Source organism: Chiloscyllium plagiosum, unplaced genomic scaffold (genome assembly GCF_037043375.1).
Source record: "Chiloscyllium plagiosum isolate Xiang-an unplaced genomic scaffold, Cpla_swu_hap1 HiC_scaffold_1, whole genome shotgun sequence".
NCBI lineage: Eukaryota > Metazoa > Chordata > Chondrichthyes > Orectolobiformes > Hemiscylliidae > Chiloscyllium > Chiloscyllium plagiosum.
In genome coordinates, this window is record NW_028270139.1 from 67,989,147 (window position 1) to 68,011,436 (window position 22,290).

At 40.0% G+C, this 22,290-nt stretch overlaps 1 protein-coding gene across 3 annotated transcripts in view; it reads left to right on the forward strand.

Annotated features, from left to right (window-relative positions):
- slc30a9 (solute carrier family 30 member 9) overlaps positions 1-22,290 on the forward strand; it is a 140,414-nt gene that overhangs the window by 82,203 nt on the left and 35,921 nt on the right. For 2 of the 3 annotated variants that reach the window (XM_043692116.2, XM_043692123.2), the window contains 3 exons: positions 116-251; positions 6,177-6,216; positions 15,820-15,891. In XM_043692116.2, coding sequence (XP_043548051.1) covers positions 116-251; positions 6,177-6,216; positions 15,820-15,891 — 248 coding nt within the window. The remainder of the gene's footprint in view (positions 1-115; positions 252-6,176; positions 6,217-15,819; positions 15,892-22,290) is intronic. The other variant, XM_043692137.2, reaches the window with a different exon arrangement.

A 22,290-nucleotide genomic window follows, 5' to 3' on the forward strand; every position in this document is an offset into this window, starting at 1 on the left:
TAAATGTGTTTGATTGGCAGAGATTACCGAAATTTTAGATTTGTTTATTCACAAAAATGTTGCGGTTCATATAGTTGAATTTGCATTTAATTTTTCTTATTTATTTCAAATTAAGGTATGGATTTACAAACATGCGTTATATTGCTTCCCTAATTAGTGGAGTTGGCATTTTTATGATGGGTGCAGGACTGTCCTGGTACCATGGAATTATTGGACTCATACATCCTCATCATATTGAATCATTAACATGGGTAAGTTTTATTTGCTGATACTTTAGAAATAAGTTTCTGTCTTAGAGAGCTACAAATGTGGTGCCAAGTGCATATTTAAAGCAAACTCTTTCTGTTTGTATTAGCCAATTTCTAATTTCTGTGTGGTGGTCTGAATTGATTTGTTTGACTAGAATTTCAGAGTAAAAGGTTTGCTGAACTACCTGTGTCATAATTTCCAAAACATTTCTGTCATCTTCTTTACTAGACCTTCAACTTTAATTCTCTTTCTTCCTACAAATGCTGCCAGATCTGCTGACATTCTGTCAGCAATTTGCTTGTTTCCAGCATCAGCAGTTCTTTGTTTTTTGTTTAACTTTAATTCTGGACTGGTTTGAAAATGTTAATATCCTATCTTTTGTGCTGGACTGGTCATGAAAATTATCAATTATTACAATAACCATTTATTTGATTATGGTCAGTATATGCTTTATTGTATTATTGATTGATTGTCATTTCCATTCAGACTAATTACCAATACTGAGTGGAGTTGATCGTCTGAATTCTCATGTTAAATGTAGATATTTGTCCAACAGAAAAATGTATTTTGCAGAGCAACAATTTGAGAGGTTTTTAAGAGTGCGGTTTAGTTTTGTGTTGTTTATTTCTACAGCTATAAAGCATTAACAGATCTATAATTTAAATTGGTTCCTGCCCCACCAAATTTTTTTCTGAAGTTGTGAAGAGAACTCGATGTTAAGTTTCTCTCGCCACAGATGTTGCCATATCTGAGTTTTTCCATCATCATCTTGTAATATAGATTTCCAGCATTTTCTGTATTTTGCTATCATTTGCACTTACTACTTCTCATTGTGACATTTTTCCCCTCCCCTTGTCTAGTCTGTTCCCTTTTACACAGTTGATTCTTCATTACATTAGTTCTACAGTTTCCATTTCTCTGCTCCCAACTGCTGCCTCTTCTCAATCAACATGCAATCTCTCTACGTATCCATCCTCTGGTAGGTGGTCTGAGGCTCAATTTTTCCTTGGAAGCTGATCTTAATAGTCAACATTACTACTATCCTCATTCACTTGGCTGAGCTCATTTTTAATTTGAACAATTTCTCCTTTAACTCAACCCACTTTCTCAAAGACAAAGGTGTATCAATGGCTACATGCGTAGATCCCACTTACGATTCTTGGTTTGTGGAATGTGGAACATTTGTTCGAATTCTACTCAAGGCCCCTACCTACAAGTTTCTTTAGTACGTCAATTACTGCTGCTTTATGCTGTCATTTAAAATGGCAAAAATTAATCTGTTGTGCTTCCAGTTTCCACCCATCTCTTGTCTTCGCTTCTAAAATTCAGTCACAGGATGTTGGGCATTGCTGGCTAGGCCAGCATTTCTCATCCAGCCCTAATTGCCCAGAGGGCTGTTAAGGATGAACTGCATTGCTGTAGGTTTGACGTCTCATGTCGACCAGACTGGGTAAGGATGCAGGTAACTTTGCTAAAGGACATTAGTGAATCAGATGGATTTTCCTGGCAATCTGTTTCGTGGTCATCAATAGATTTTTAATTCCAGATTTTTTCTAAATTCATATTCCACCGTTTTCCATGGCAGGACTTGAATCTGGGTCCTCAGAACGTTATCTGCATCTCTGGATTAATGGAAACAAAAAAAAACTGAAGACGCTGGAATCCAGAGAAGATAGGCAGGAGGCTGGAAGAACACAGCAAGCCAGACAGCATCAGAAGGTGGAGAAGTCGATGTTTCCTGAAATGTTGACTTCTCCACCTTCTGATGCTGTCTGGCTTGCTGTATTCTCCAGCCTCCTGCCTGTCTTCTCTGGATTAATAGTCTAGCAATAATATCAGTAGGCCACCACATCACTTCATTCTATCCATCTGACCCTTCCTTTCCTTCATTGGTTTGATTTCTGGTGCCACTCACCAACTCCCAAAGTTACACTGATTTGTACTTCCTCATACCCTGGTTTCTGCAAATACTTCATTCTAGAGTCATAAAGTCATAGTCAGAGATGTACAGCTCGGAAACAGACCATTTGGTCCAACTTGTCCATGCCAACCAGATATCCCAACCCAAAATAGTCTCACCTGCCAGCACCTGGCCCATATCCCTCCAAATCCTTCCTATTCATATACTCATCCAGATGCCTTTTAAATGTTGCAATTGTACTAGCCACCACCACTTCCTCTGGCAGCTCATTCCATACACGTACCACCCTCTGCTTGAAAAAGTTGCCCCTTAGGTCTCTTTCCCCTCTCGCCCTAAACCTATGCCCTCTAGTTCTGGACTCCCCACCCCAGGTGTAAAGACTTTATCTATTTATCCTAGCCGTGCTTCTCATTTTGTAAACCTCTATCAGGTCACCCCTTAACCTCCGGCGCTCCAGAGAAAATAGCCCTAGCCTGTTCAACCTCTCCCTTCTAGATCAACTCCTCCAACCCTGGCAACATCCTTATAAATCTTTTCTGAACCCTTTCAAATTTCACAACATCTTTCCGATAGGAAGGAGACCAGAATTGCTCGCAATATTCCAACAGTGGACTAACTAATGTCTTGTACAGCCGCAACATGACCTCCCAACTTCTGTACTCAATACTCTGACCAATAAAGGAAAGCATTCCAAACATCTTCACTATCCTATCTACTTGTGACTCCACTTTCAAAGAGCTATGAACTTGCACTCTAAGGTCTCTTTGTTCAGCAGCACGCCCTAGGACCTTACCATTAAGTCCTATAAGTCCTGCTAAGATTTGCTTTCCAAAAATGCAGCACCTCATTTATCTAAATTTAAATTCCATCTGCCACTTCTCAGCCCATTGCCCATCTGCTCAAGAACCTTTTGTAATCTGAGGTAACCTCCTTTGCTGTCCACGACACCTCCAATTTTGGTGTCATCTACAAACTTACTAACTATACCTCTTGTGTTCAAGTCCAAGTCATTTATATAAATACCGAAAAGTAGTGGACCCATCACCGATCCTTGTGGCACTCCACTGGTCACAGGCCTCCAGTCTGAAAAACAACTCTCCACCACCCTCTGTCTTCTACCTTTGAGCTAATTCTCTATCCAATTGGCTTGTTCTCCCTGTATTCCATGAGATCTAACTTTGCTAACCAGTCTCCCATGGGGAACCTTGTCAAACGCCTTACTGAAGTCGATATAGATCACATCTACTGCTCTGCCCTCAATAGTTCCTCTGTTTCTGTTGTATCTGTTCTGATGCTGCCACACTCCTCCAGGGTGAGTTCAATATGTGCTCCTTTTTCCATAAATCGGGGATTCCCCCCACAACCCCTAATGTGGTTGACAGGATCCTCCGCCATGTGCAAATCATTTCCTGTACTTTTGCCGTTGTCCTTCACTACCTTCTAGATAAGGTTCCTCCTTATCCTCATTTTTCACCCAACAGTGTCTGCATTCAAACCTCCAGTGGAATGCCAACAACAATGCATCTTTTGCTCACATCTCTTCTTAGCATTTCAAAGAATCTTCCATCTGTGACACCCTAGAGGCAGTCTCAATGCTGCTTTTCCCCATACTACCATCCCATGAATCACAAAACTTAAAATAATTCTCAGAGAATAATACAATTCAAGGCCCCAAACATACTTTTGCGGGTGAAGCAGTAATTTACTCAATGTTCTTCCAATCTAGTCTACTATATTCACTGCTCCCAGTGAGGTTTCCTGTACATTGGTGAGACCAAATGCAGACTAGGTGAATGCTTTGTGGAATATGTCTTCTTTGCCCATAAAAATCTAATCCAGCCTTCCCAGTGAAACCCAATGCAAGCTGGAGGGACAACAACTCATTTTCTTACCTAGGTTTTTGGACTCAACATAAAGTTCAGCAACCTTAAAGCATGACCATGGTGTTCCCATCCCCCGAATCTATTTATGACTGTCCACATCTACAATTAACTTCTATTTTGCATGTTAATTGCCCCATCACTACTATTACCTTGTCTTTTGCGAGAAATGTTCTCACCATCTGTTTGACTTATTCCTCCTCCACCATCATTTTCCATCCTTCTCAGAAGTCACTAAATTTGAACCATTAGCTCTCCACAGATGCTAGGGAACCTGCTGAGATTTTCTAGCACTTGTTATTTCAATCACATCCACAGTATTTTGTGTGTGTGTGTGTGTGTGTGTACACCTATTCTCTGCTTGCGATTGCTTTGGGCATTCAGTTATTAAAGTAGGTTCAGGAAGTTGATAGATTTCTAATTGCTTATGATGATATCATGAAACAAGAATTGTGTGAATATGACTTTGAAATAGATTAGCCATGATCTGGAATTGTGGAGCAGGCTCAAGGGGTGATTGGCCTTCCCCTCACGGTGGCTCAGTGGTTAGCACTGCTGCCTCACAGTGCCAGGGACCCGGGTTCGATTCCAGCCTCTGGTGACTCTGTGGAGTTTGCGCATTCTACCTATGTCTACGTGGATTTCCTCTGGGTGCTCCGGTTTCCTTCTACAATTCAAAGATGTGCAGCTTGGGTGAATTGCCCATGCTAAGTTGTCCCATAGTGTTCAGGGATGTATAGGTTAGGTGCATTAGTCAGAGGTAAATGTAGGGGAATGGGTCTGGATGGGTTACTTTTTGGAGGGTTGCTGCGGACTTGTTGGGCCAAAGGGCCTGATTCCACACTGTAGGGATTCTGATTTTTCCTGTGTTAGTGTATAAATAGTTTGTCTACAAGGAGGCTTATATCTAGATTCCTATGAAGAAGCTTTACAGAGTGGTTTGTGTGCTTTGCAGAACAATTCTGCTGACTTTAAAGGAGCAGATGCTGTTTTCAGAGACGAGGCTGATCTGGAAGACGAGGAAAAAATGCTTCATGATGCGTGCTGTTGCATTCTCAGTGGGCAGAGAGCTTTGTAGATGATACGCAAGTTGTGCAATGTATACAAATTTCAATAACTGTTTTTGGTATTCAGCAAACAAAGCTGACAGTTGATTTTGGCTTCCTGTCCCTTGCTCGTATCCTTTGTGCCCTTTTCTCAATCATTTCTGCACTAAGCATCATTCTACTGAACAGGGAGGATGCAGTCCACTTTGAGACGTCAGTTAATGTTGCTTTCCAGTTGTCATGCAATAGCAGCTCAAACAAAATCCTTTTCCCCTTCCCCCTCCTCACTGAGGATCTAGACAATGTCTGGCCTTTCTCTGGACTTCTCTGATGGTCTATATATGATTAGAATTTACTTATTGTTGCAACTCTTATGAGGGGATAGATGTTTCAGCTGAGAAATATGTTTTTCCACAAGATCATAGAATTCAAGACCTTCATTGACTTCTGCAGGATCTAAGCAAACAGTGTTCTCTATTACTATCAACAGTTGCATATGTGCAATTATAATGGTTGTAAGGAGTGCTGGTCAGTTAGAAATATGAAGTATCTATTTTAATATCGCTCTATTTTCTCTTCACTGATTTACATGAAAATCCATGCATTTCCAGCATTATTTCATCAAGTTAGATGGACTTCACTTAACAATAATTACAACCTGATTCACATTCTCAAGTACCATTTCAAAACAAAAAAAAATTCATTTGCTTTAGCTGTCTTTGTTGAATTTTTTTTTCTGCCACTACTCCTTGACTGAAATTCCAACTACCGAAACATTCTTAAACACTCACTCAAAATCTAAATTTAATACAAAGATGTGCAATTCTTTAGGATTATAAATTTAGTGATGTCCATTTGTCAAAAATGATGAGTTTCCATTGTAGTTTGTCCAATGGAACACCTCGACTGAAGTGCTATAAAATTGGTTAATTTTATTGGCTGCTGTGTTTTTAAACATTTAAAGAGGTTTTAAATTTCATGTTAAAAGATTAATATGATTGAGGCATTTTCAAATATTAGCCATACTTAAATGTGTTTTTTAAAAATATTTTATTTACTGTTTAATTTATACTTTTTCAGGCATATTTCATCCTGGCTGGTTCACTAGTTTCAGAAGGAGGTATGTGCACTCATTTGGAACACCTCCATTGTGTTGCTAATTATTTTCATCTGTGGCAGCTTAAACTTGTTTTGCATTTTTCTTGACCTTTTCAATATTACTCAAAGGCATGATTTTAAATTTTGATTTTGTGAAAACTTGTTTTTTGTGATGTTTTATTTTGATCATTAAATTGAAATTTACAATTTAATTCTGTACATGCCAACCTTGAGCAGAGTTTTAACAAGGCTTCCAGAAAGAGCAGCTCAATTGGGAAGCAGTTGAAGCTGGGTCCTCATTAATTGTGGCCTTTTGTATTAAAGTCAACTAGCAAAATCAGTTTATCCTAGGACTAAAGTGAAGTTGTTTGGTGAGGATGTCTAATTTCTTTTTTGTATGTGTCATTTAACTGAAATCTATAGTTTAATTCCGTAGTTGTCTGTCTTAAGCAATTTTCACAAGGCTACCAGTGAAGAAGCTGCTGAAACAGAAGACAAAAGGCCTATCTCACTGAATTTGGAGCACAAATCTAGCTACTTTAGTGACTGAGCACTTGAGTGTGACTTACAATAGAGTGCTGGAGTTAAGTGATTAAAGGAATGAGGAGAATAAGGTTTTCTTGCTTTTCAACTCCAGAAATTGATTCGCATTCTACTATAGGAAAAGAAGTTGGTTATTTGCAGTTACTGACCAAAAGACAAAGGAGCAGAATTGGCTTATTGAGTCTGCGCTGCCATTTGATTCTGTCTGATGTTTCCCAACTACCTTCTGCCTTCTCCTGATAGCCATTGATTCCCTTAACCAATCAAGAGCCAATGTATCTCTTTCAAATACACTGTGACTAGGTCTCCACAGCTGCTGTTAGTTCCACAGATTCATCACTCACTAGCTGAAGAAATTTTTCCTCATCTCATTTCTAAAGGGTCATGCGTTCACTGAGGCAATGCCCTTGGCTCATAGTCTCTCCTCTTAGGGGAAACATATCTCCATGTCCACCCTATCCAGGCCTGTCAGCATTCTGTAAGTTTTGATGAGATTTCCCCAGCCTCGTGCTTCTAAACTCTACTGAGTATAGACACAATGTCCTCCGCTCTCATCATATGATGAGCCCTTCAACCCCAGGATCATTCTTGTAAACCACCTCAGAATCCTCTTTAAGAGCAGCGCACCCTTCCTTAGATATGGGGTCCAAAACTGCTCGTAATATTCCAAATGAAGTTTGACCAGACCATAATGCAATCTTAGCGGTACAGTTGTCGCTGTTGTACAATGACATCTCAGCTCTTGTATACAAGCCCTCTGAAAATGAATGCTAGCATTGCATTTGCCCCACTAATTGCCAACTGCACCCATATGTTGATTTTAAGGGAAGTCTGAACTGGGATTTTTAAGTCCCTTTGTTTCTTTATGAAACATTTCCCCATTTAGAAAATAGCTTGCGTCTTTATTCTTCCAATCAAAGTGCATAATCTCATGCTTTCTCACATTGTTTTCCATCTGCCACTTCTTTGCCCACTCTCCTAGCTTGCACAAGTCTTTCTGCAGCTTCTTTGACTCCTCAACACTACCCGTCCCTGCTCCTATCTTTGTGTCATCTGCAAACTTAGCAGCACTGCCTCCGATTCCTTCGTCCAGATCGTTAACGTATAATGTGAATAGTTGTGGAACTCCGCTGGTCACTGGCTGCCATCCTGAAAAAGACCTCTTTATCTCCACTCTTTGCTTTCTACCAGTAAGCCAATCCTCTATCCATGCCAGTACCTTGCTCTAAAATCATTGGCCTGTAACTTATTTATCAGCCTTCTGTGCAGCACTTGCCAAGTCCTTCTGGAAATCCAAATACATCAATTCCATGTGTTTCCTTTGTCTAACTTGCTCATTACATCCTCAATGAAGTTTAGCAAATTCGTAACGCTTGACCTTCCCTTGATGAAGTCATGTTGTCTGTCCTATTTTACTATACGCTTCCAAGTGCTCCACACTCGTTCTTAATGGACTCTTAAATCTTACCAATAACTTGAGGTTAGGTTGACTGACCTAATTCCCTGTCTTTTTCCAGCCTTTTGTTTTAAACAGGAGTATTACATTAATCATTTTCTAGTCCTCTGGGACCGTCAGTGACTCCAGTGGTTTCCTGAAAGATCACTGCCAATGTCTTCCTAATCTCTTCTGCTATCTCCTTCAGGATTCTCTGATGTAGTTCTTTCGGTCTGGATGATTTTTATTCATCTTTCAGACGTTTCAGCTTCACCAGCACCTTCTCTTTTTGGTGATAGATACTATACTCTGCCCCGACACGCTGAATTCTGTTATGCTGCTGGTGTTCCTGAGATCAGTTCTCCTCTTCTTGTTCAACATTGTTTAGCACTTGGTAATGTTAATAAAATGTTTTTTTTTTAAATACCCAAATATAAAGCTATATAAATTAATTCAGTAATCCTTTAAAATGCATTGAGGATTGCAAGGCAGGAAATGTGCCGCAGTTACAGCATGTCAAAGTTTGTGAATGCCAGTTCGTCCAGACCAAATGTTTGAGCAGCTCTGGCTCAGTATTTCAGTTTGAGCTGAACTACAGACACTGTAACGTATCAGGAAAGGGAATGGTTATCTGAATTATTTGTACTAAGAGGCTGGGTGGTCGGGCTGGTCATTGTTCAGTGACAGGAGAGTGTGTCTCTACATGAGGCAGATAAAAGAATTTTGGTGAGAGCAGCCTCATCCTTTGCACTCATCCAAAAAGTTTATTTTTAGCTTCTCTGGTTGAGAATAGGTGGAGAAGATGATGGATAGGATGTAATGGTGGATTCGGTATAGAGAGGAGGATTGACACCATTATCTGCAGCAAAGAGTGAAAGTCCAGGTGGCTGTCTTTTCTGCCTGATCCCAAGGTTCAGGTTGGAAAGAAACTTGCATTAGGAGGAACAGGAGGATCCAGTCATTGTGGTCTGTGCAGGTACCAGTGACATAGGTGGTTCTTCATTGTCATTATGAGGACTTAATGCCAAATATAGAAGCAGAATCTCAAAAGTCATAATCTCTGCATTAATACCTGAGCCATGTGCAAATTATGTACAGCAAATCAGGTTAGGGAATGATGAATGTGTGATTCAAAGACTAGTCTAACAGAAGTGAGCTCTGGCACCAGTGTTGGGGAAAATGAGATCTGTGATGATGGGATGGTTTCTGCCCAAAGTGTGTTCGGGCTAGTGTTTTTGCCAATCATCTAGCTAGTGAGTAGAATTTTTAACTAAATTATGGGGGCAAAGGGATCAAATTTGGAAAGCTTTGGTAAAGTGAAGATTAGAGTCAAGGCCAAAAAGAAAGTTATTTAATTTGGAAAATGATAGACCATGACAGGAAGGGATAAACAGTGCATATCCAATGGTAAACCAGCAGGTAAGACTAGAATTTATGAAGAATAAAATGATAAAAATAAAGCCTCTGTACCTGAATGCATGTGGCATTTGAAACAAAACAAATAACGCCAATAGAAATAAATGATTTATGATCTGGTAACTATTACAGAAATATGGCTGCAGGATGTCATGGATGTGGATGTGAATATTGAAGGGTAAAGAAATTTAAAAAAGTCAGGAACTTGGACCCAACTTTTTCCTGATAGGTCTTCCCTTTCTACTGTGCTATGTTGAGGAAACCAAGATGTGGAAAGAGTTTGGGAAGAAACTAGAAAGGCAGGAAGTCATTTGTGGGAGTTGTAATGAAGGTCGGGTAAAACAAAGACACAGTGATAATCATGGGTGATTTTAATCTATAGGAAAACAGGTTCACAAGATGTTTTTGGAGTTGCTTCCTAGTAAGCCATGTTCTGGAGCTGACCAGAGAATAGAATATACTAAATATGATATTGGAGATGGAAATGTGTTGCTGGAAAAGCGCAGCAGGTCAGGCAGCATCTAGGGAACAGGAGAATCGATGTTTCGGGCATTAGCCCTTCTTCCTAGATGCTGCCTGACCTGCTGTGCTTTTCCAGCAACACATTTCCATCTCTGATCTCCAGCATCTGCAGACCTCACTTTCTCCTTAAATATGATATTGTGCAATGAGGGAGGATTGATTGATTGGTCTCATAGTGAAGGCATCCCTAGGTAGCATAACAATAGAAGGATTGAATTTCACTTTCATATTGAGAGACAGAGGAGTGGAACTAGAACTTCTCTTTTTTTAAAGTAAGGACAATTATGAGGGCATGAAAGCACAGCTCGGTCAAGTGAATTAGTAAAATAAATTAGAGATGCAAAGACAAAAATAAGGAGTATTTCAGAATGCACAGCATAGCTACATTCCAACAAGTAAAAAAAATTCTAAGGGACCAACCCAGCATCCATGATTAACCAGAAAGCTTGGAGATCGGTTTTGTTTTCATTCATTCAGTGATATGGGCATCTTTGGTTAGGCCAGCATTTATTCCCCATTCCTAATTAAGAGTTAAAAGTGAACAACTTTTGATGTGGGTCTGGCATCACATGTAGGCCAGACTAGGTAAGCACAGCAGATTTCCTTCCCTGAAGGACATTAGTGAACCAGGTGGGTTTTTCTGACTATGAATAATACTTTCATAGTCATCAGTAGACTCTTAATTCCAGATTTTTAAATTGAATTCAAATTCCACCATCTGCTCTGGTGGGATTTGAATCCAGATCTCCAAAACATTAGCAGAATTTCTGGATTAATTGTCTGATGATAGCATTAGGCCATTGGCTCCCCCCTATTAAAATATCACAATTAGAGGGGTAATGGCCTGGGAGGAGTGAACAGAAAGCTTGCAAAGTAAAATAAATGCAGTATTGGCACCCAGAAAACGGACAATATTTTGGCCTTAACCACTTTGTGGTTGTGAATTCCATGTGCTCATCACTTTCTGGGTAGATAAAGGGGAAACAGTAGTTGTAATATGTTTGGGTATGCAGACAGCATTTGGTAAGGTACCGCACTAAAGACTACTTAATAAGATAAAGGCCCATGTAGTAGAAAGTATTTTGGCTTGGTTTGATTAGCTCACTAATAAAAGATAGAATTGGAATAAAGAGGGCAAATTTCTCCTCATCAACCCTAAAAGGGTTAACCTGTTTAGTCCTGTTAGTATTGTACAGTTTCTATGAGAAACCCCCACCCCCTCTGTTCCTCTGAGCTCTGGTGAATGCAATCCTAACTAACTCAATCTCTCCTTATGTCAGTTCTGCTATTCCAGGAAATAATTTGGTAAGGCTTTTTTGCACTCCCTCTGCAGCAAGAACATCCTTCCTCTGATAAGGAGACCAAAACTGCGCACACTATTTCAGGTGTGGCCTGTCCAAAGCTACATACAGAAATCCCTGTTCCTATACACCACCTGTTGCTATGAAGACCAATGTACAGTTTTACTCCTTGGCTTACTTTGAGCAACTGGTGGACAAGAACACCAGGTCAAACTCAGTACCCTGTTCCTGTTTTCTACCCATACTCTTTGGTCTCATCAGTCTTAAAAACATGCTTCAACACTTTGTGGCAGAGAATTCCACAAGCTTACCCATCTCTGGGTGAAGAAATTTATTTTCAGTCATACATGGTTTACACCATATCTTTGAGGTTACAGTCTGAAAATTACTGGACTCCTTTGTTATTGGAAATGTTCTTCCTGTATTTATCATGTTTATCCTGTTAGAATTTTCTAGGTTTCTCTGAGATGCCCTCTCATCATCTAAACTTGATTGAATATAGACCTAATTGAGGGATTTTCTTACTCTGAGAGGTTGAGGAAGTTGTGCTTGTAGTCATTGGATTTTAGAATGTGAGGAGACCTTATTGAAACACAAGCTTTTTTAGAAGCCTTGGCAGGAGAGGTGTGGGGAAGTGGTTTCCCTTATTGGAGAGTCTAGAATTAGAGGGCATAAACTGGTAACACTATTCTCAGATTATCAGAGATTGGAAGGAATGTTATCTGTGCAGCTGGTGAATCTATGGAATTCTTTACTGAAGACTCGTGACTGGCTATGTAAGTGTTTTCATGGCTGAGATAGCTGTCTAGCATTTAAGGGAATTGAGGGTTTGCAATATAGGAACAGGAATAGCCCATTCAGCCTTCTGAATTTGACCCATCATTCAAAGCAATCATGGCTGATCAACCACTTCAATGCCTTTTACTCACTCCATCTTTGTAATGGAGAGGTTATGGCCTAGTGGTATTATTGCTGGAATGTTAAACCAGGTATTGTCCTGGGGACACTGGTTTGAATCCCGCCATGATAGGATTTGAATTCAGTCAAAATCTGGAATTAAGAGTCTAATGATAACCATGAATCCATTGCTGATTGTCAGGAAAAACTGGCTCACTAATGCCCTTTCAGGTCTGGCTTACACGTGACTCCAGACCCACAGCAATGTGGTGACTCTTAACTAGGGTTTGGCGAGAAATGCTGGCCTAGCCAGAGGTGCCCACATCCCATGAATGAATTTTAAAAACAAAGCTTGTACGCCATTTATTAATCAGAAATCTATTATTGTTTACTTTCCTTATACTCAAAGACAGTGCTTCCACAGCACCTTGTGGTAGAAAGTTCCAAAGGGGTTATGAGAATAAAGCAGGAAAGTCGAATTGCGGCCATGTCATTAACTTAGTTGAAACAATCTTTCCATTAAGAGCCAAACAAACAACTGAGGTGCTGTCAGGGTTAGAGGTTTGTGTCCAATCTGGATCTTTTGAGAAGAGGGAATGCTTTTCGGAGGATCAGTGCCGATTTGATGTGCCAAATAGCCACTTTCTGCACTGTGAGCATTCCAAGGTTCTATGAAAAGCTATTAGCATCTACAGAGACTGGAGAATTAATGATGAAAGATAAGGAAATTACAGTAGATTTGGACAGGTACTTGCTTACTGTAGAGGAAATAATTAACATTCAGAAGCAGCAATAAATCAGGAAATGGATGGGAGCAAGGAGCTAATGGTGTACGGTTGTAATGATAGTGACCATCAAAATGGGAGAGTAAATTGTTGGAATTGAAGGTTGAAGTGCCCTGTTAGTGAAGGACTTCATCCTCTGGTCTTAAATGGTAAGACTAGTGAGACAGTTGATGAATTGGTTTTAGTTTTCCAAAATTCCCTCAACTTGGGGATAATCTAATTAGATTGGAAGATTAGAAGTGAGTGTTTTTATTTAGTAAGGGGTTGGGGGGACAAAAGGCAGAAAATGACAGTTCAATTAGCTGTTGCCATGAGGAAAATGCTAATTATTATTTAAGCAAGTGATAAGAAGTTTGGAAAAAGTCAAGGTAATTGGGCAGTGGTTTTGTGAAAGGAAAATCATGCCTGACCAATGAATTGGAGTTCTTTGAGAAGACAACTCATGCAATGGATAAAGGGGAACTGGTGCATGTGGACAACCAGAAGGCATCTGATAAGGTGCCACAACAAAGGTGATTGGGCTAAGTAAGAAGTTCATTATGTAGAGTGAGCATATTGGCAAGGATAGAAGATTGGCTGGCTAACAGGAAATGCAGTTTGGGTCCTTTCACTTTGGCAAATGTGGGTAGTAACCAGTATAGGAACCTTAACTCATTGTAATTGGTAGAACTGACTTTGAAGGGATAGATGACCCACACAATGTGTGGGAAAACAAGTTGCAAAGAGGAATAAGGTGGCTACAAAAAGATGTAGATTGAGTAAGTTGGCAAATATGTGGAAATGGAGTATAATATGGGAAAATGTGATATTGTCTGTTTTGGTAAAAAGAATTTTTACAATCACATTGAGTGATTGCAGAAATCCTGAATTGCATCTTGGTGTCGCGATACATGAATTGTAAAAAATGCATATGCAGGCACAGTAAGTAATTTATGAATTCTAGGCTTCAGTTTATGAAGTCAATGATAAAACTGCATCCGTACACAGTACAGGTCACTTTATTTAATGAAGGATGTAAATGTATTTGAAGCAGTTCAGAGAAAGTTTGCCAGATTAGTACCTACATTGAGAGAATTCTCATGAGAGAATTTGAACAAGTTGGGCTTCTATCTGCTGGAGTTTAGAATACCTACAGTTGGCTTCTTTGAAACATGCAAAAACCTGAGGAGTTTTAACCGTATAGATGTAAAGAGAATATTTCCATTTGTGAGAGAATCTAGAACTAAACTAAATGGAGCAATTTTGTTTGTGGCTCATGAGTCTTTGGAACTCTTTGGTCCTGAAAAGGTGGTAGAAGTAGAATCCATGAATATTTTTAAGCAAGAGTATATAAAATCCTGTTAAGCAAGGGGATGAAAGATCATCAGGAATAGGCACGAATGTGACTGCTACCTGGAGGTGACAGTTCGATCAGCTGTGACCTTATTGAATGGTGGAACAAGGCGAGGAGTTAAATGGCTTACATCTACTCTTGATTCTTTTGTGTTTCTGCTAGGCAATCCTTTAGTTCAAGGTTTAACTGCATTTACTAATGTGATTAAAACACAATTTGGAGTCAATTCTAATATAACATGTTAAATCAATCTCCCTGAATAGTAATTTAAAGCATATCAATTTGATTTAAGATACATTGAGAAATATTTTAAATTGCCAGATTTTTGTTTTTAAAAAGCTGTTCACGAGCTTATTGTTATGATCTCAGCTAATGTTATTACAGAGAACAACCTGGCTTAATGGATCATATTTTGATTTCCTTAACAAAAAAATTTATTACCAATAGAAATAAAGATAAAATTCTATTTATTAGTAAATAGATTTATTCAAAGACAGTAGGCACAGTAATACCTGTACCAAAGTCCTTATACTTAATCTCTAAATTTAAGTTGCTTGTGATTTTAACTTTTAGATTGGTATTATAGCAGCTGCTTGGAGTTTATAATCTGCTAGAATGTATTCTGCTTTAAGTAATCTCTTCAGTGTTGTATCCTAAAACTTCTGGTATAGGACTAACACTAACTGTTCCCTCTAAGGCAACCTAGTTCACAATATATCCTTCCCTTTTCAGGAACACCTGTAAACACAGCCAACCTATTCCAAGAACTTCACAGGACTGCTCCAAACTCAGTTGAAAACTGAAAGAAAACTCTCTAAACTATAGGTGTTTCCAATAGATCTTTAAAAAAAGTTCCAAAAATCTCTAACAAACCCTGATGGCCCATTATTTATAATTGTTGAATCTCAAAATATTCTAAAATAAACTAAAGTCCGTAGTAGTGTATAGTAAAGCTTGGTCTGAAAACATATTTAAAGTAATCACCATGGCTACAGAATTGCTTACAATCATAAGTTTAATTATTAACTCCAGAAACACAATCTACTGGTTATTAACTTTTTTAAAAAAAACAAACCTACAATTAATAATAAAATTTTAGTTTACACCACATTCTAAGCCGCACATTTTGTGATTATGGGCATCTTGCTCATGATCCTACTTTGTAATCCAATGATATTTCACACTTAATTTTCTTTTGTTTATTGTTAGAAAATGAAGTTTGTTTTATTTGTGCATACTTGTCAATTACATCTTTTTTGCTGTAGTATTTTTTAAAAGTTCCTGTTTGCTTACCTTGTTTTTCTTACTTAAATTATGATTTATAAATGATATGATTTGATTCTCCGGGTAAAGCAGTTTATGTTCACAAATTTCTAATGTATTTTCTTTACAGCAACACTCATAGTTGCAGTAAATGAACTCCGAAAGAGTGCTCGAGCTAAAGGAATAACGTTATATCAGTATGGTATGCCAATTTTATATTAAATATAATTGTACACCGTTTTTTAAAGAACCCCAACTGCTGTGCACTATATGAAGCATCCTGATGGAGCAGGGAAAAGTTTCAAAGCTGAATAGCTGTTGATGTCAATGGTTTAATTGACAAAAATTAAATACAGACAAAAGTACTAGATAACCATTCTTTTTGCACATGATTCCTTTAATTAGAGGTCTACTAAATATTCTGTTCCTCCATTGATTTGACTTCCAGGGGAGTATTTTAAAGGATAGAGGAGGAAATGCAACTCCTTTCAAGTTTCATAAAGGAACAATAACAGTCAGCTGGAAATAATCTTCAACTCCTTCATCACTCATAAGAAATAGGAATGTTGTTTGTTGTTTCATTAGTGTTCAGTACTATCATAACACCCTTGAGTAGTGAATCAATCCATACTTGCATGCAGTAGGGCCTGAAGAGCATTGAAGCTTGGGGTGTGTTATACAAGTGCTAGGCAATAACCAGCTCCAACAAGGGAAAATGGAGCCAGCTCCCCATGATATAATACCAGCATCCTCAGTTCTTTGTTGTAAGGAAGCAAGCACAGAAATTGCTGGAGAGGCAATGGCGTATGAGGTGATTGGTGTAGAGGTATTATTGCTAGACTATTAATCCAGAAACTCAGCAAATGTTTTGGGAACCTGGGTTCCAATCCCATCGTGGCAAGCAAAAGAATAGTTTGAATTAAAAATTTACTAATCATGAAACCATTGTTAGAAAGGCTCATTTGGTTCACAAATCCCTTCAGGGAAGGAAATCTACTGTCCTTACCTGCTGTGACCTACATGTAACTCCAGACCCACAACAATGTGGTTGACTTTCTCAAATTCAGTCTAGCAAGCCACTCAGTTGCACTAATTGCTACAAAGTCTCAACAAAAATGAAACTGGAAAAAGCACCAGAAAAGACGAGCAGAAACAACCCTATCGGTCCTGCAAAGTCCTCACACTAACATCAGGGGCTTGTGCCAAAGTTGGAGAGCTGTCTTTCGGGCTAGTCAAACAACAGCCTGACATAGCCATGCTTATGGAATCATAATACTTGGATAAGATCCCAGATATCATCATCTGTCCTGCGGTGACAAAGCAGTATGCCGTTGGGCGGGAGCTGCCCTGGGAGTCTTTAACATTGATTTCGGATCCAATGAAGTTTCATGGCCTCGAGTCGAACCTGGGCAAGGAAACCTCCTGATGATTACCATGCTAAATCGTCCTTCAACTGATAAGAGTACTCCTCCATATGGAACATCACCTGAAGAAAGCACTGAAGGTGGTAAGGGCACAGAATACGCCTTGGATGGGGAATTTGTGTCCTCTACCAAGAGTGGCATGGCAGTAGTACTACTGGTCGAGCTGGTTGGGTCTGAAAGGACAGCTACTAGACTGAGTCTGCAGCATGTGGCGAGTGAACTAGCGAGGAAAAAAAACATACTACTTCCTTAGCAACATGTTGGCTGCTGATTTATTTGTCCATGACAGTATGAGTAAGAGTGACCACCACACAGTCCTCATGAGAACAAAGTGTTGCCTTCATATTGAGAATATCCTCCATAGTGTTCTGCTAAATAGTGAAAGTTTGCGCACTTATCAGCATGCTAAATGGGCCAGACTTCAAACAGATTTAGCAACTCAAGATTATGCAGCCATGAGGCTCTGTGGGCCATCAGCAGAATTGTACTTCACAATCTGCAACCTCATGGCCCAGCATATCCCCCCCACTCCACCATTACCACCAAGCGAGGGGATCAACCCTGGTTCAGTTGAGAATGCAAAAGGATGTACCAGGAGCCAGGCATACCTAAAAATAAGAGGTCACTCTGGTGAAGCTACTTAACGGTATAAGAAGTGACTGATCCCTCAATCAATGGATCAGACCTCAGCTCCACAGGCCTGCTGCATCCAATCATGGTGGTGAACAAATAAACAGCTCACCGGAGGAAGCAGATCCACAAATATCTTCAACCTCAATAGTGGGCCAGCCCAACACGAGTGCAAAAGGTGATGTTGAAGTATTCGTGACAGTCATCTGCTTCCTCCAGGTTCGTAGCATCAATGATGCCAGTCTTCAGCCAATTCAATTCACTCCACATGATATCACAAAAGCGGTGGAGACACTGGATACTACCAAGGCTGTGGGCCCTGATAAAATTCTGAAGACTTGTGCTCCAGTATTTGCTGCTCCCTGAGTCAAGCTGTTCCAGTACACTTAGAACATGGGCATCTCCTGACAGTGTTGAAAATTGCCCAGGTATGTACTGTACACACAAAGATGAACAATTCCAATATAACCAATTATTTGCCCCATTGGTCTACTGTTGGCTATTATAAAGGGATGGAAAATGTCATCAACAGTGTTGTCAGCAATAACCTGCTCATTGGCACCCAGTTTGTTGTTTTTTGGGCTATTCAGCTCCTGACTTCATTACAACCTTGGCCCAAACATGGCGTGGCACTGTGGCTCAGTGGTTAGCACTGCTGCCTAACAGCACCTGGGACCTGGGTTCGATTTCAGCCTTGGGTGACTTAAGTTTGCACATTCTCCCCATGTCTACATAAGTGTCCTCTGGATGCTCCAGTTTTTTTCCCATTTTCCAAAACTGCAGATTAAGTGGATTAACCATGCTAAATTTCCCTGTAGTATCCAGAAATGTGCAGGTGAGGTGGATGAGCCATGGTAAATATGGAGCAACAGGTGTAAAGTGGAGGTGGAGGAAGGTCTGGGTGGTTCTGCTTTTTGGAGGGTCTGTGCGCACTCTTTAGGCTGAATGGCCTCTTTTTGCACTATAAAGATTCTATGATCCGAGAGGTGAGGTGAGTGACAACCCGTGACATCAAGGCTGCGTTCAACCAAGTGTGGCATCCATGAGACCTAGCAAAACTGAAATCTGCAGGAATTGAGACAAACTCTCTGGTTGAAGTCCTATCAGGCACATAGGAGGTTGTGGTTGTTGGAGGTCAGTCATCTCAACTCTAGGGCATCTCTGCAGGTGTTCGGTCAGAAGTATGGATGCTTGCCAATGATTCGCAATGTTCAACAAAACTCACCACTCTTTAGAAACTGAAGCTGTTCAAATGCAGTAAGACCTGGACAATATCCAGGCTTGGGATGACAAGTAACATTTCATATCACAGAAAAGCCAAGTATTCACCATCTGCAATAAATGACTTCTAACCATCATCTAATCTCCCACTAATAATATCTTGAGGGTTACCATTGACCAGTCATGTAAATACAGTGACTACAAGAGTAGGTCAGAGGCTAGGGATGCTACAGTGAGTAATTCACCACCTGACTCCCAAAGCCTGTTCATCATCTACAAGGCACAAGTCAGGAGTGTGATGAATACTCCGCACTTGGCTAGATGAGTGCTACTCCAACAACACTCAAGTTTGACACCATCCAATACAAAGCAGCTCGTTTGATTGACAGCACATCCACAAGCATCTAATCCTCTAGCAATGGTGTGTACTATCTACAAGATGCACTGCAGAAATTCACCCAAAGGTTAGCACCTTCTAAACCTTGACCACTTCCATCCACAAGAACAAGGGAAGCAGATACATGGGAGCAGCACCACTTGCAAGTTATCCACCAATCTGAATTGGAAGTATATTGTTTTCTTTCACTGTTGCTGGGTCTAAATCATGGAACTCCCTAATGGCATTGTGCATGTACCTACAGCACGTGGACTGCAGCAGTTTAAGAAGGCAACTTATCATCTTTTTCAAGGACAACCGGGGGCGCAGCAAGTCTGGTCTAGGCCAACTGGTGACACCCACAATCGGAGAAAGAAAAATCTCAGCAAGTCTGATAGCATCTGTGGAGAGAAAATTGAGTTAACGCTTCAAATCCGTCGACCCTTCACAACTCCTTTCTTCTGCAGAAAGGTCATTAGATTCTTTTATCTTCACATGTCCTTATGATATTCCACTGCATTACCAAACTTAAGTCTGCGCATTCTAGGGATTGCATTAGCCAGCAAATTGACTGGATCAGCCATGTAAAATTCACTCTAATAGGAACATACTGTCTCTGGACTCTTGTTACCTCATTTTTGAATGCTTCCCATTTTCCAGCCGTCCCTTTACCTGCAAACATACCCCCCCCCCCCCCCCCCCCCCCCCCCGCCGCCACCCATCATCTTTTGAAAGTTTGTTCTTAATTCCATCAAAATTGGCCTTTCTCCAACTTAAAGTTTAACTTTTAAATCCAGCCCCTACTTTTCCATCACTATTTTAGAACTGTTAGAATTATGGTCACTGGCCCCAAAGTGACATCTGTCATCTTCCCTGCCTTACTTCCCAAAGTCAGGTTTTGCAACTTCTCTGATAGGCACATCCTCATATTGAATCAGAAAATTTTGTGGTATACATTTAACAAAGTTCTCTCCATCCAGGCCCTTATGGTAGTCCCAATCTATATTTGGAAAATTAAAATCCCTACCATAATCTCACTATTATTTTTACAGATAGCTGAAATCTCCTGACAAATTTGTTTCTCAGTTTCCCACTGACTTTTGAGGGGGTCTATAGTACCATCCCAATAAGGTGATCGTCCTTTTCCTATTTCTCAGTTTCACCCAAATAACTTCACTGGACAAATTCCCAGGAATATCCTCCCTAAGTACAGCCATTATATTATCCCTAATCAAATGCCACTTCCCCCTCCCCTCTCGCGCCCCCTCTCTATCCTTCAGTATCCTGGAACATATAGCTGCCAGTCCTATTCATCCCTGTGCCATATCTTTGTAATTGCTATGATATCCCAGTCCCATATTCCCAGAGTTCTTCTGTTTTACCTCTTGCATTGAAATAAATGCAATTTAATTTATCAATCCTACATGGTTCTCTGCTTTGTTTCTGCCTGCTCTGGCTGTTTGACTTGCTCCTTTTTCACAACTGTACCAGTCTCAGACTGATCTCTTTCCTCACTATCTCCTTCAGTCCCACCTTAATAGTTTAAATCCTCCGAAGCAGCTGTAGCAAATCTCCCTGCCAATATATTAGTCCCTTTCCAATTCAGTGCAATCCATCTTTCTTGTACAAGTCACTTCTACCCCAGAAGAGATTCCAATGATCCAAAAATGTGAACTCGTTTACCCTGCACCAGCTCCTCAGCCATGTTTTCAAATGTTCTATCCTTCTGTTCCTACCCTCATTAGCTCATGGCACAGTGAGTAATCCAGATATTATTACTCTTGAGGACCTTTTAAAATTTCTGTCCATCTTCCTATGTCATGAGTTCCAATGTGTAGAACGACCTTCTGGTCCCTCTTCCCTTTTTTTAAGAATATCTTTGAACCTGGTACCAGGGAGGCAACATGCCATTCTGATTTCTACTGTCGGCTGCAGAAACGTCTGTGCCTCTGACTACAGAGTCCTGTATCACAATTGCTTCGAACCTGGCATACCCCTCATTACATTAGAGGCAGACTCTGTACCAGAGACTTGGCTGTCTGTGCTGCATTCCCCTGAGAATCCATCACCACCTACATTTTCCAAAACCGCATACTTGTTTGAGATGGGGATAGCCACAGGATACCCTGCATGACCTCCCCCTCCTACCTTTCCTGAAGGTAACTCATCTACCTGACGATCTGTAAGTATACCCTCAGCTTCTGTAAATTCTTTATTGCCTCTAACTGCTGCTCAAACCAATCTGTGCAATCTAATAGGATTTGCAATGAAATACATATCCTGCAGACATAATCTCCAGTAAACTGGAAACTGTGCCTAATCTCCCACATTTGACAGGAAGATCGCATCACTCTACTAAAGGCCACCTTTGCACCTTAACAATCTGCAGACCCAGAAACTAGCATAGTCTGCCTGCTCTAAAAAACACTGCTCCAGGCTAACTTTGTACATATGTTTTATTTTTATTAAATTTAATCGAGACAGATCTCCATGAAACATAATCTAAAAAGAACCCAGTCTACTTACTATTATAGATTTCCAAATCAAAAGAATAGTAAGGTTTCACTGAAAAACTATCCACATAGCTGTTTAAGACAGCAGTATGGATTTCTTTCTCATTTGAGTCATTTCTGATGTGGTCTGTGCCTTTGTCTCTCTCCTTCCTTTTTAAAATGCTGTTGTTTTGATCTATCTTTTCCCCAAAATTCCAAAACAATGCAACAGCTTGTAAAACAGTAATTACTACTTCTGGAATTTGAGGAAATCAGCTTCAATATCGAAAATACCTCAAAAAAAAGTTACTGCTCTTACAACTATAATTTTTTTTCCCAGTCCTCCATCTTTGATTACCCAGAATTATTTTTCACTCTTCTGACTTGAACCTACATTGCTGCTACTTGAAAGTCACCAAGTCAAAATCCTGGAATTCCCTGTCTAGGGTGGTACAGTG